The sequence below is a fragment of the Pseudorca crassidens genome, chromosome X (genome assembly GCF_039906515.1).
Source record: "Pseudorca crassidens isolate mPseCra1 chromosome X, mPseCra1.hap1, whole genome shotgun sequence".
Taxonomy (NCBI): Eukaryota; Metazoa; Chordata; class Mammalia; order Artiodactyla; family Delphinidae; genus Pseudorca; species Pseudorca crassidens.
Window position 1 is genome coordinate 69,258,640 of NC_090317.1, and position 14,259 is coordinate 69,272,898.

At 39.4% G+C, this 14,259-nt stretch overlaps 1 protein-coding gene across 4 annotated transcripts in view; it reads left to right on the top strand.

The window, feature by feature from the left end:
- The first annotated feature begins 2,247 nt into the window (after positions 1-2,247).
- RLIM (ring finger protein, LIM domain interacting) overlaps positions 2,248-14,259 on the top strand; it is a 36,516-nt gene continuing 24,504 nt past the window's right edge. The window contains exons 1-3 of one of the 4 annotated variants that reach the window (XM_067723658.1): positions 2,756-2,846; positions 3,423-3,478; positions 4,321-4,386. In XM_067723658.1, coding sequence (XP_067579759.1) covers positions 4,369-4,386 — 18 coding nt within the window. In that variant the 5' untranslated portion in view covers positions 2,756-2,846; positions 3,423-3,478; positions 4,321-4,368. Of the gene's footprint in view, positions 2,495-2,755; positions 2,847-3,272; positions 3,479-4,320; positions 4,387-14,259 lie in introns of those variants that run through there. The other 3 variants (XM_067723657.1, XM_067723659.1, XM_067723661.1) reach the window with 3 other exon arrangements.

Here is a 14,259-nt window from a genome sequence, read left to right on the forward strand (position 1 = left end):
ATACACATAACATATCAAACATCATAGTTTAGCCTAGCCTACCTTAAACATGCTCAGAAGACTTAAATTAGCCTACAGTTGAGCAAAAACATCTAACACAAAGCCTATTTTATAATAAAGTGATGAATATCTCATGTAATTTATTGAATACTGTACTGAAATACGGAATGGTTGTGTGGGTACAGAATTGCTATCAGTGTCTGGGTTGTTTACCCTCATGATGTGGCTGACTGGGAACTGCAGCTTGCTGCTGCTGCCCAGCATCACCAGAAAGTATCATACTGCATATCGCTAGCCCAGAGAAAGATCAAAATTCAAATCTGAAGTACAGTTTCTACTGAATGAGTATCTCTTTTGCACCATAGTAAAGTCAAAAAATCGTAAGTCGAACCACGTAAATTGGGGACTGTCTGTAGTGATACTAGCCATACATGCTTATCATATGTTTATCATATGTAGCATTTTTGCCAATTTCTCATTTCTCTTTTAATTTTATTATAAATCAGTAATACCCCTTAGCTGTCATATGGAAATTATTTTTCTCAGTTTGTCATTTGTCTTTTAACTTTATTAACCTTGTGTTTTGACATTCAGAAGCTTTACTTTCATTTATGAAGTTGTATTTAACAGTAATTCCTTTTATGGACTTTTTGTCATGTTTAGAAAGTCCTTCCACCTCCCCAAGGCTATAGACATATTCACCTACATTTTCCACTTCTTTTGTGATTTTATATTTTACATTAAGCCACGTTTGCCTCAAGAATATGTCAAGGAGTGGCTAATGTTATTGCCATAATCTCAATATCTGGCTTAATAGCAATTGCAGGCCACTGAAGAACTCATTTTACACATTCTAGGTAAAAGTTCTAGTATATGACATGTAATATAAGACAAAAGCTGAGTAGAGACACAATACCAAACTCATATTCCCATACTGTCAAAAATGACAATATCAAGCCTGTTGGAAAGTTGAACAGGGAAGTATGAGGGATATTGTTGTAACTGCTTGGAGTGAAATATATTTCTGGCTGATGAAATGGCCGTCATGCCGAGGCCGGCACTCTATCAAAAAATATTTGAGGGCCTACTATGAGCTCGCTGCGGATATAACAGTGAACAAAACAAAAAGGTTTACTGTTCTTAAGGGGGTGGGGTAAACAAATAAATAATATATTTTCAGATGAAGTGCTCTAAAGAAAATTAAGCAGGTAAGGGGACGGGTAAGACGTTATTTCAGATAGGGTGGTTAGGGAAGTCTTCTCTGGGGAGGTGACAGTTGAGAAAAGGTAAAGTAGAGGTGAGAACAAGTTTAGTTCGCTGAAATAATACTAAGAAAGACAGTGTAGCTGGAGTGTTACCTGAAAACACAGAAAACAGAAAAATGGGGGAAAAAAAAACAGGGACACACCCTAAAACCGTGGTTGTTTTTCTTTAACTGTGAAAACGGCAGTTGGATGCTGGGTAGCTCATTCTCTACCTTCCTTCACACATTACCATCTAAGAAAGGCCTTCCTTAACCGCCCTTAAATTCCAACCTTATCAGATTTTCCCACCGTTTTACAGTCACCGCCCTCTTCCAAGGATTTCAGAATTACCATCTCAGAGAGGCCACCTCTGACCACTCTTTTTAAAACTGCAATTCCCGTTTGCCCCCACTGGGCGTTCTCCCGCCCACCTCCCCCCGCTTTATTTTTCTCCCTAGCATTTATCATCAACTATATATATGTTATACATATATATACACATATATATATAGTAATTATTGTCCCTCCCCCAAGTAGAATATGAAGACCCACGAGAACTGGGATTTTGGTCCGCTTTAATTTCCGCTGTATCCCCAACATCTATAATAGTGCTTGACACTACAGCTGGCGCTCGATAGATGTCGAATAAAGGTAGGATGCTGTATTAACCGGTCCGGACTAACTGTGTGAATCGACGTCAGGTTAGACTAGTATCGCATTTCTCACTCTGAAAAGGGTTTCCAGCAGTCAGACGATGACATCCTCCAGCTTTCAAAACTGGAAAGCCAACTTTCCCACAATTCTCAGAACACGAAATTTCTCGCCACAATTCAAAATGGCGGAGGAGGGTGGGGCCTGTCACATGGTGGGCGTCACAGCGGTTTTCCTTTTCCAGGCCGCGGCCCGCCTTGCCGCGTCGTCAGCCGGCAGCCTTCTCCTCCCACTGAGCCTTTTCAAGCAATCGCCTGGGATTGGCTACTCGGCTGGGAGTCGGGCTGCGGGGCCCGGACGCGGCATCATCACTTCCTGTTGTGGGCAAGCGTTTCCTGTCGCTGCTTGGTAACAATGGGGAAGATAATGGCTGCCTGAGCAACGTCTCCGAGCAGGCGCTGGGCTAGAGGCGGGTCTCAACCAGCGACTCATCGGAGGCGGGCTTGAGAGCGGCGGTAGGGGAGGCGCGCAGGAGCCCCGGCGGCGGCGGCGGCGGCGGCGGCCGGACCGACCGAGTCGGATCCCGACACTAAAACCGAGTAAGTGAAGCCTTGGGAATCCTGAGAAATGGATGGAGAGCGAGAGGAAGACAGCGGAGCCGCGGTTACTGCGTTCTCTCAAAATGGCCTGAGTGGCGCATCGTGGCGGAGGCTCAGCGCCGCCTCCGGACCCCAGGCGCAGGTTGCTGCGGGGGGCTCCGTGGCGTAGTCGCCGCTGCCATTTTAGTTGGGTGTATGGCCGACAGGCTCTTTGAAGAAGGGGAAGGAGGTGGGAAGTACTTCCTCTTCGTGGCCGCTCGAGCCGCGGCCGGGGCCCTCCAGAACCTTAAGAATTTTGGGCAGGCGATTTTCGAGTGTTGGCTTCAGGCGTGAGAATCTTTGACCGTCTCAGGTTTTTCTCTCCTCGGTTCTCTGGAGACTTCCCTCGCGTCCTCCTCCCCCCCTCCCTTTTACATGGCGGGCTTGGGTTTAGGAAATGGGGGAAAAATCAGGCTGCTCTAAGTTAGATGCTGAGAACTTGCGGGCCTTTATATTTCCCAGGATTTGCAAAACCCCGTTTTGAGCCCTTCTGCAGGGCACTATCAATTAGGCGCCCCCTGGGGCCACGATGACATCTTCCCTGAGGATCTGAGGCAAATGTGGTTTACTCCCTTGCTCGAATAACCCTGGCATATCCTTTGGCAGATATCACTGCAAGGATCCCCCCAAAAGGGAGGGAAAAGCTGTTGCGTGTTTGTTGTTTTTCCCTGGGTGAGGGTGGGAATTGGGCCAAATGATTTTGAAGTTAATTTCCGTTCAATCCGTGAGCAACCCAACCCCTCCCCCCTCAAAAAAATGCCTAAGGGTCTCGGCTTCTGCGGGCGGTACCTGCCACGTACGCCATAGCTTTAGTAACTAGTATTAACCGGTTGGGCTTCTGCTTCCTGAATACTCAGTCCCTTTTTCCCTTATGCTGATTAATTTCAAGATGGAGGAGACAGCCACGTTCCTTCCCTAGACAGTTTCACCATACTTATTCCACAGGTTAGTCCGGGATTCTGAGGACTAGCAGGCTTGTTATTTAGGTCATTCTTTAGTTTGGGGGCAAGAGGAAGCATTTATATCAGGTTGTCATCCACTGTTTGCAAGGTCCCAGAATAATTTTTTGCTGGAAATAAGGAGCCCGCATTTCCTGAATCAGAATTAAGCGCAGTGGCTTTGGATGATTGAAGGAAGAAATAGACATACTATTACTAATCATTTTTTGATTCTTCTCCTTATTAAAGACAGAATACTTATATCACCCCATCAGGTACATTATGTCCGTCCTGGATGACTTGAGAGCAGGCAGGCACAGTTATCGCTCCCCCAAAATCGGTTTTCTAAGTTGTAAAAATAAAGTACCCAGGAAGACCAATCTAAATATCTTTTAGTTGGATTTTAGTATACTCTTAACTGAAAAAATGTTTTTCTTTAGCCTAAGATGTCCTGATGATCTTTCATACTTTAATTACTGCCTTAGGCTAGTGTAATGTGCCAAATAAGTTTTTGGAAGTAACTGAGAATCTGAAAATAATTAATGGTCTCATGAGAAAAGGCCTATTTTAAGTAACTTTATATTAAAAGGTAGATTGGCTCTCGGCCTTTAAAGGCTATCTTATATATAACATATAAGATTCCTGGTTCCCTCTGACCTTCTCAGTCTCCCCAAATATCCTAATACTAATGTTGAGTTACGTTGGGTTGTGGTGAGTGTGTGTGTGTATGTATGTGTGTGTATCTGTATCTAAAATATATAGGATATGTATTTTTTTAGGATGTGTCTGTTTCAAAGAAAATGTCTATCTTATAAAAGAGGAAGAATAATGGATTCTTTTTTTTTCTAGAGCAGAGAGTGAAGAAAACTAAAATCCAGTTTATTGTATTACAATACTATGTCATATAACAGTCAGGTAATTTATTTTTTGTTGCGTCTCCTGATGATTTATGTGTAGAATGCATGTTTAAAAATATTTATTCTGTTTTGCAGGCCCTGTAATTGGATGGGCTTATTTGATATATGTTAGTTGGTCTTGGGTATTCTTCATGATCAGAATGGGTGTTTTTCACTGGGAATTCAAAAGGTAGTGTTCCTGAGTAGCTGGAACCTCATTAGTGCTGTACCTGTCAATTTTTTTCCTTTAAAATAAATTTGAAATTTACCAGTACCTGTATGGAACAGAAAAAACAATACAGAAATTTGCTGCCTTAAATTACTGTTGGAATGAGATGGGTATAAATAAATAGTGTTTAAATGTTTATTGAATAACAAAATGAATTATCAGTAGACTGTATTACAGGAATATAATCTCATTATTTTGTGTGACATTCGATTTTTTTCCTTCAAGGTCCAAAAAGTCATAAATGATATATAATACTCTAATTGGTATTAACTCCTTTCACCATCATTGTTAAGGTAGCCACATAATTTATTGCCCTAGCCAGGATGCTTTTAAGAGCAAAAGGGACATTATTAATAATGCATCCAGGTGCAAACCTGCATTGTCCCAGGCAAACTGCGATGGGTAGTTAGCCTAAATTCATAACTAATTTGTATTGAATACTTATGTGCTAGGTCCTGTGCTTCACATGCATCATTTTGTACTCCTTACAGCAAAGCTTCATGAGGATGTTACCTATTTTACAGAGGTAACTGAGACTCAAAGGAGAGATTAGGTAATTTGTCCTCAATTACATAGCTAATAAGTGGTAGAGCCCCCATTTTAACTCAGGTCTGTCTGATGCCAAAGTCACTAAGGTTTTATGTCTTTAGACTTAATTGCTATCTAATTAGATTGGAAATGCAAAGAAAATGAAAGGTTGTAATTTTTAAAATCTGTAGGTTATTTGCATCAAAAACTTTTGTTAAAGGAAATTTGCTTTATGAAGCAGGTGAGACTTATTTAGCAATTACACCCTCTTTTTTGGTCTGTCAAGGTTCCTGTTTCAGCTGTTAACTGCTTGTGAAAAAGTTTGATAAACTTAATTTAAAATCAGAAGTGGCTTTAAGAAATAGCTTAATAATGAAGTCATCTAGAACTGTTAGGCTGATTGGATATATTCTTTCAGATTAGTGAACATGTAGTGAGGCCTTAAATAATACAGTAGATCAAATGCATTTATGGAATTATAATGTGTATATTACTTTTCCCAAAGCTCTAGCGGTTTGGGAAATAGAGCAAACCACTCACCAACCTCCTGTTCCCTTGATTTACTGTAAAGTAGATAACAAATTAGAAAGTAAAAAGTCCTCTGTCAAACCCAGACCAATCAGGTGCTAGAATTTTGGGCCACTGACTAGGGCTGGGACATGTTTTTCTTTTGTAAGTCTAATTCCTTAACATTTCTGTATAACACAGACATTTCCAAAACTTTATGGCCCATTGATTTTAAAAAGTATCCAACTTACGTGATCCTTTGACATTTTGATACCCAGTGTAAGAAAGCAGTAACACTTCTGTGTCTATTTTTCCTTCGTTATTTTTTTTTCCAACCTGGAATATGGAAGTTTCCCAGATAATCAAGCAGTTCATTTTACATGTAAAAATCTTGACAATCTTGAACAATTTGGGAATATATTTGTGAACTTGTGGTTTTGCTCTTGAAATATATACTTGATATTTTTGCTGTAGATATTCTTGTATTTTAGTGCTTCAACCCAAGGTTTTAATTTCATTAGTCATAATATCACCAACATATGTGGGAGACAAATATCTGTAGACAGTGCATGGTATATGTATGTAGATTTGTGGACCTCTTGCAATAATTTCACTACTACAGGTTTGGCTGCTATTACAGCGTTTACATGGTGATGAACGTGATACTTTCTGTGGGGGAGAGGAGATATTTGTGTTCAGTGTTTTCAGTTTTTTCTGGAATGAAAAATGATCTCTTTCCTCTTGTTCTTCACTTGAGTGTATGAAGAAAGGATTTAACTCTAATTACAATTTTCATTTTTTATTGACCAAAGTTCCTGTTAGTGTCAATTACATCTAAGATGACCATATAATTTATCCAAACTGGGACACTTAGGCGTGAAAGAGGGCCATATTAATAATTACTACAGGACAACAGTTGTAGACTGCTACTCTTCTGGACAGACCGTGGATATATGGTCAACTTTGTCACCATTTCTGTGTAGGAGCACTGGTTCAGGGATCACAGTTGTCAACGTGTTTGGTTCTGTAACACAGTATTGTTTTCCTCAAACAATATAGCAGTCATTTGTATTTGTGTAGATAATATTTCCTTTTTTGGTCAAGTGATTTTAATTTTAAAAATTGACTTCACTCTTTTAAATAGTTCACTTTGGTGGAAAACTTATTTCTTAAAAAGTAGTACTTTACCATGAGATATCATCTCACACCAGTCAGAATGGCCATCATCAAAAAATCTAGAAACAATAAATGCTGGAGAGGGTGTGGAGAAAAGGGAACACTCTTGCACTGCTGGTGGGAATATGAATTGGTTCAGCCACTATGGAGAACAGTATGGAGGTTCCTTCAAACACTACAAATAGAACTACCATATGACCCAGCAATCCCACTACTGGGCATATACCCTGAGAAAACCAAAATTCAAAAAGAGTCATGTACCAAAATGTTCATTGCAGCTCTATTTCCAATAGCCCGGAGATGGAAACAACCTAAGTGCCCATCATCAGATGAATGGATAAAGAAGATGTGGCACATATATACAATGGAATATTACTCAGCCATAAAAAGAAACGAAATTGAGCTATTTGTAATGAGGTGGATAGACCTAGAGTCTGTCATACAGAGTAAAGTAAGTCAGAAAGAAAAAGACAAATACCATATGCTAACACATATATATGGAATTTAAGGAAAAAAAAAGTCATGAAGAACCTAGGGGTAAGACAGGAATAAAGACGCAGACCTACTGGAGAACGGAGTTGAGGATATGGGGAGGGGGAAGGGTGAGCTGTGACAGGACGAGAGAGTCATGGACATATACACACTACCAAACGTAAGGTAGATAGCTAGTGGGAAGCAGCCGCATGGCACAGGGATATTGGCTTGGTGCTTTGTGACCGCCTGGAGGGGTGGGATAGGGAGGGTGGGAGGGAGGGAGACGCAAGAGGGAAGACATATGGGAACATATGTATATGTATAACTGATTCACTTTGTTATAAAGCAGAAACTAACACACCATTGTAAAGCAATTATACCCCAATAAAGATGTTTTAAAAAAAAGTAGTACTTTACCAATTAACACCAAAATTGCCAGTAATCAGTGACTTTTACATTAATAACTTAAAAATAAACACATGAATCTTTTGGGTTTTTGAGTCATTTTTTGACTTCTTGAGAATAATGAGAAGTCAGAATTGAGTTAGTGTGAATAAGACCAAATTCTAATTTAGTGGCGTAGCTTGATAATAAAAGAGCATGAACTGGGTTGAACTGGGTAATTGAAGATTAAATTCACTGTCTAAAGTACTTGAGTGAATTGAAATGTCATTATAATGGTTTCTTTTTTTAACTAACTTGATCCTGTGAATTGGCAGCATTTGGCTTGGTCTCCATCCTTTGATTTGTTGACATTGTTAATATTCTTCGGTTTAACTGTTTTAGAGGGTTGTTGTAAATCAGAATTATTTGTGAGCTGCAGACTTCCTGCCAAGAGATTAGACACATGCTGAATCCTTTTTTTCCTGCTGTCCTTTTCAAGTGGTAGAGGTAGAAGAATATAAACCAGGCTAAGCTAACATTGCCATGCAGATATTTTATAATCCCATTTTGCTCTAGTAGTATCAGCAGTGGTGGAGGCCTTAGTAGCATCCTCTGATAGGCCAGTAATGGAAGTGATCAGCAAATTGTGTGGGTGGTGAGAGGTACTGTGCAATAAGTAAAGGCAGTGAAATATAAACCCTGCCCTGGTTTTTAAAGAGGAATGCTTTATATTTCTTTAAAAAAAAATAAGATAGTCATAAAAAGAGACAGAAGTGTATGAGTGAAATAGCAGTAAGAAAAGCACAGCTTCTAAGCTTACATCCTAGTTATTCATGTTTTTTCTTAAGCTTTATTTTTCTGACTTAGTATTGTAATGTGATGCAGGTTATATCTTATTCATAGTCACAGATTCATAGAATTGGAAAGGTATCTTGTAGATAGCTTAATCCAGTACTCTAATATTGATGGAGATCCTGAGACACAAAAGGTTAAATAAATTGGCCAAATTTACAGTTACTGTTACAGCCAAGAGTAGAATCTAGTATCCTGTCTTTTTCCATTTTCACAGAGCTAAATTCCACCCTGCTACTCATAGAATAAAAAAGCTATCTGGTAATCAACCTTTGATTTGCTACAAATGCTGTAAAATTTTAATGAAACATTCTATATAGGAACAATTCCCAACACTTTTGTATATAACTACATATACGATGGTATTTTATTTTCATGACCTCAGATTCAGCAGTTCTTTGTGATTTGACCTTTTTTTGTTTTTAACTATATTGAGTATTTTTCATTTTGGTGATGATATTATTGAGCTGACATTTTCATTATTCACAAGGCTTGCATGTCATTAATTCTCATCTACTCTGAGCTTCTTAATGAAGAAGCTCTGTTGCAAACACAATAATGTTTGCCCTTCTCTTTTCAGTATGACACATTTTTATGTTGGTACCTATGTTTTTTTTAATTGGCATGTTGTGCTTTAGAACACTATCGAGTTTTGGAGCTTGTATGAACACATCCAAAAGGTGACGATGCTCAAGGTATAATACTTTAGTAGTTGGTTGGTATTAGGTTACCTTGATTCCTCCCTCACACCATACCTTTTTGGTTTTTTGTTGTTGTTTTTGTTTTTCTTGTTTTTTTTTGTTGTTGTTTGTTTGTTTGGGTTTTTTTTGGCAGTACGCGGGCCTCTCACTGTTGTGGCCTCTCTCGTTGCGGAGCACAGGCTCCGGACACGCAGGTTCAGTGGCCATGGCTCACGGGCCTAGCCGCTCCACAGCATGTGGGATCTTCCCAGACCAGGGCATGAACCCGTGTCCCCTGCATCGGCAGGCAGACTCTCAACCACTGCGCCACCAGGGAAGCCCTACCTTTTTGTTTTTGTTTTTGTTTTGTTTTGTTTTTTTACCTTTTTGTTTTTAAAAAGAGGTTATTTCTTCCAGACTTAATAGATGTGGCTTATTTTAAAACTGATATTCACACAGGCATTTGAATTCCAGAATTCAGTTTTTTAAGTCTGTTGTTTTGTTAACGATATATTTTAGTGCCTTAAATCTTCTTAATTGATGCAGTATGTCCATTGAATATAGTATGCATGTACTTATACTTAGCACCAGGTCTTCTGACCCATTAGTACTGAGCAGTATGTTTTCTATGTTTTTTTTTGTTTTTTTTTTTTGCGGTACAGGGGCCTCTCACTGTTGTGGCCTCTCCTGTTGCAGAGCACAGGCTCCGGACGCGCAGGCTCAGTGGCCATGGCTCACGGGCCCAGCCGCTCCGCGGCATGTGGAATCTTCCCGGACCGGGGCATGAACCCATGTCCCCTGCATTGGCAGGCGGACTCCCAATGACTGCGCCACCAGGGAAGCCCGCTTGCTGTTATTTTTGATATTATACATTCGTCCCTATTCTATAATATATACTCAATTCTCATTATTCTTGTAGATATTTTCTATAAACTCACCATAAGCACTGAATTAATGAGTACTGAATCCCAGCCCCTAGGGGAAATATGCACACACACACACACACACACACACACACACACACACAGTGGTAAGTAGACAGATATGTATGTATACAAATATCTCAGATTATGATCTTAAATTATAAAATCAATTCTTGGTAGTTTCCATTTTCTTTACAGTATTTTCTTTTTTTTTGCGGTACACGGGCCTCTCACTGTTGTGGCCTCTCCTGTTGTGGAGCACAGGCTCCGGATGCGCAGGCTCAGCGGCCATGGCTCACGGGCCCAGCTGCTCTGCGGCATGTGGGATCTTCCCGGACCGGGGCACGAACCCGTGTCCCCTGCATTGGCAGGCGGACTCTCAGCCACTGCGCCACCAGGGAAGCCCCTGAACAGTATGTTTTAACTGACTTTTTGCCCTAACGTTATAACAAAATTACATTTTTTAAAGATTGGCGTACGTGGATTAGGAGAATTAAATGAAATACTTTTAGCAGTGGTTAGAAACATAGTAATCTGCATAATTTTTATTAATATATGATAATGACTGTAGGAGAATTGGAGATCACTAAAAATGCTTTAAAATTCTCAAGGTGAATAAAATCTGCTTTAAACTCCCTAGTTACAGAATAAATCTCAGGTTTGGTTTTCTTGCTGGCTTTTCCTCTCCGGAATTAAATTTACCTGACACAGTCATACATTTATTGACCAAATGAGTAGTTTTTGAAATGACTGGGCAAATTTTCTAATTTGGCTGCTTGTGTTCCAGGAATGGATTTGGATATATTGGCACACAGTATTCTGAAAGAAATAAGGGTAATAAAACATATTATTTATCCGAGGGGCAACTCTATTTAAAACAAAAATACTAAAAGTTGACTTATTAAAAAATAAGCCCTGCTGGGTTCAGACTGCTTATAAAAGCTGTTTTGTCATTTTGGAAGTTTTCGTACCGGAAATGAACATGGTCTAAATAGCTCACAGTGAGGTTGAATACGTTGGACATGCCTATTGGGACTGAAGGAATGTATTTAGTTTATAGTCTTGTATACTACAAAGCTACAGTAATCAAGACAGTATGGTACTGGCACAAAAACAGAAAAATAGATCAATGGAGCAGGGTAGAAAGCCCAGAGATAAACCCAAACACATACGGTCACCTTATCTTTGATAAAGGAGGCAGGAATGTACAGTGGAGAAAGGACAGCCTCTTCAATAAGTGGTGCTTGGAAAACTGGACATGTACATGTAAAAGGATGAGATTAGATCACTCCCTAACACCATACATAAAAATAAGCTCAAAATGGATTAAAGACCTAAATGTAAGGCCAGAAACTATCAAACTCTTAGAGGAAAACATAGGCAGAACACTCTATGACATAAAACACAGCAAGATCCTTTTTGATCCACCTCCCAGAGAAATGGAAATAAAAACAAAAATAAATGGGACCTAATGAAACTTCAAAGCTTTTGCACAGCAAAGGAAACCATAAACAAGACCAAAAGACAACCCTCAGAATGGGAGAAGATATTTGCAAATGAAGCAACTGACAAAGGATTAATCTCCAAAATTTACAAGCAACTCATGCAGCTCAATAACAAACAACCCAATCCAAAAATGGGCAGAAGACCCAAATTTCTCCAAAGAAGACATTTCTCCAAAGAAGATATACAGACTGCTAACAAACACATGAAAGAATGCTCAACATCATTAATCATTAGAGAAATGCAAATCAAAACTACAATGAGATACCATCTCACACCAGTCAGAATGGCCATCACCAAAAAATCTAGAAACAATAAATGCTGGAGAGGGTGTGGACAAAAGGGAACACTCTTGCACTGCTGGTGGGAATGTGAATTGGTACAGCCACTATGGAGAACAGTATGGAGGTTCCTTAAAAAACTACAAATAGAACTACCATATGACCCAGCAATCCCACTACTGGGCATATACCCTGAGAAAACCAAAATTCAAAAAGAGTCATGTACCAAAATGTTCATTGCAGCTCTATTTATAATAGCCCGGAGATGGAAACAACCTAAGTGTCCATCATCGGATGAATGGATAAAGAAGATGTGGCACATATACACAATGGAATATTACTCAGCCATAAAAAGAAACGAAATTGAGCTATTTGTAATGAGGTGGATAGACCTAGAGTCTGTCATACAGAGTGAAGTAAGTCAGAGAAAGACAAACACCGTATGCTAACAGATATATATGGAATTTAAGGGAAAAAATGTCATGAAGAACCTAGGGGTAAGACAGGAATAAAGACACAGAAGTACTAGAGAACGTACTTGAGTATATGGGGAGGGGGAAGGGTAAGCTGTGACAAAGCGAGAGAGAGGTATGGACATATATACACTACCAAATGTAAGGTAGAGAGCTAGTGGGAAGCAGCCGCATAGCACAGGGAGATCAGCTCCGTGCTTTGTGACCGCTTGGAGGGGTGGGATAGGGAGGGTGGGAGGGAGGGGGATGCAAGAGGGAATAGATAAGGGAGCATATGTATATGTATAACTGATTCACTTTGTTATAAAGCAGAAACTAACACACCATTGTAAAGCAATTATACTCTAATAAAGATGTAAAAATAAATATAAAAAATAAAAATAAGCCCTGCTGGGTTAAGCCTGCTTATAAAAGGTGTTTTGTCATTTGGAAGTTTTCATACCGGAAATGAACATGGTCTAAATAGCTCATAGTGAGGTTGAATACATTGGACATGCCTATTGGGACTGAAGGAATGTATTTATTTAAAGTTTATAGTCTTGTATACTACAAAGCTACAGTAATCAAGACAGTATGGTACTGGCACAAAAACAGAAAGATAGATCAGTGGAACAGGATAAAAAGCCCAGAGATAAACCCACACACATATGGTCACCTTATCTTTGATAAAGGAGGCAGGAATGTATAGTGGAGAAAGAACAGCCTCTTCATTAAGTGGTGCTGGGACAACTGGACAGGTACATGTAAAAGTATGAGATTAGATCACTCCCTAACACCATACACAAAAATAAGCTCAAAATGGATTAAAGACCTAAATGTAAGGCCAGAAACTATCAAACTCTTAGAGGAAAACATAGGCAAAACACTGACATAAATCACAGCAAGATCCTTTTTGACCCACCTCCTAGAGAAATGGAAATAAAAACAAAAATAAACAAATGGGACCTAATAAACTTCAAAGCTTTTGCACAGCAAAGGAAACCATAAACAAGACCAAAAGACAACCCTCAGAATGGTAGAAGATATTTGCAAATGAAGCAATTGACAAAGGATTAATCTCCAAAATTTACAAGCAGCTCATGCAGCTCAATAACAAACAACCCAATCCAAAAATGGGCAGAAGACCTAAATTTCTCCAAAGAAGACATTTCTCCAAAGAAGATATACAGACTGCTAACAAACACATGAAAGAATGCTCAACATCATTAATCATTAGAGAAATGCAAATCAAAACTACAATGAGATATCATCTCACACCAGTCAGAATGGCCATCACCAAAAAATCTAGAAACAATAAATGCTGGAGAGGGTGTGGACAAAAGGGAACACTCTTGCACTGCTGGTGGGAATGTGAATTGGTACAGCCACTATGGAGAACAGTATGGAGGTTCCTTAAAAAACTACAAATAGAACTACCATATGACCCAGCAATCCCACTACTGGGCATATACCCTGAGAAAACCATAATTCAAAAAGAGTCATGTACCAAAATGTTCATTGCAGCTCTGTTTACAGTAGCCAGGGCATGGAAGCAACCTAAGTGTCCAGCAACAGATGAATGGATAAAGAAGATGTGGCACATATATACAATGGAATATTACTCAGCCATAAAAAGAAACGAAATTGAGCTATTTGTAAGGAGGTGGATAGACCTAGAGTCTGTCATACAGAGTGAAGTAAGTCAGAAAGAGAAAGACAAATACCGTATGCTAACACATATATATGGAATTTAAGGGAAAAAATGTCATGAAGAACCTAGGGGTAAGACAGGAATAAAGACACAGACCTACTGGAGAATGGAGTTGAGGATATGGGGAGGGGGAAGGGTGAGCTGTGACAAAGCAAGAGAGAGGCATGGACATACAAACACTACCAAACTTAA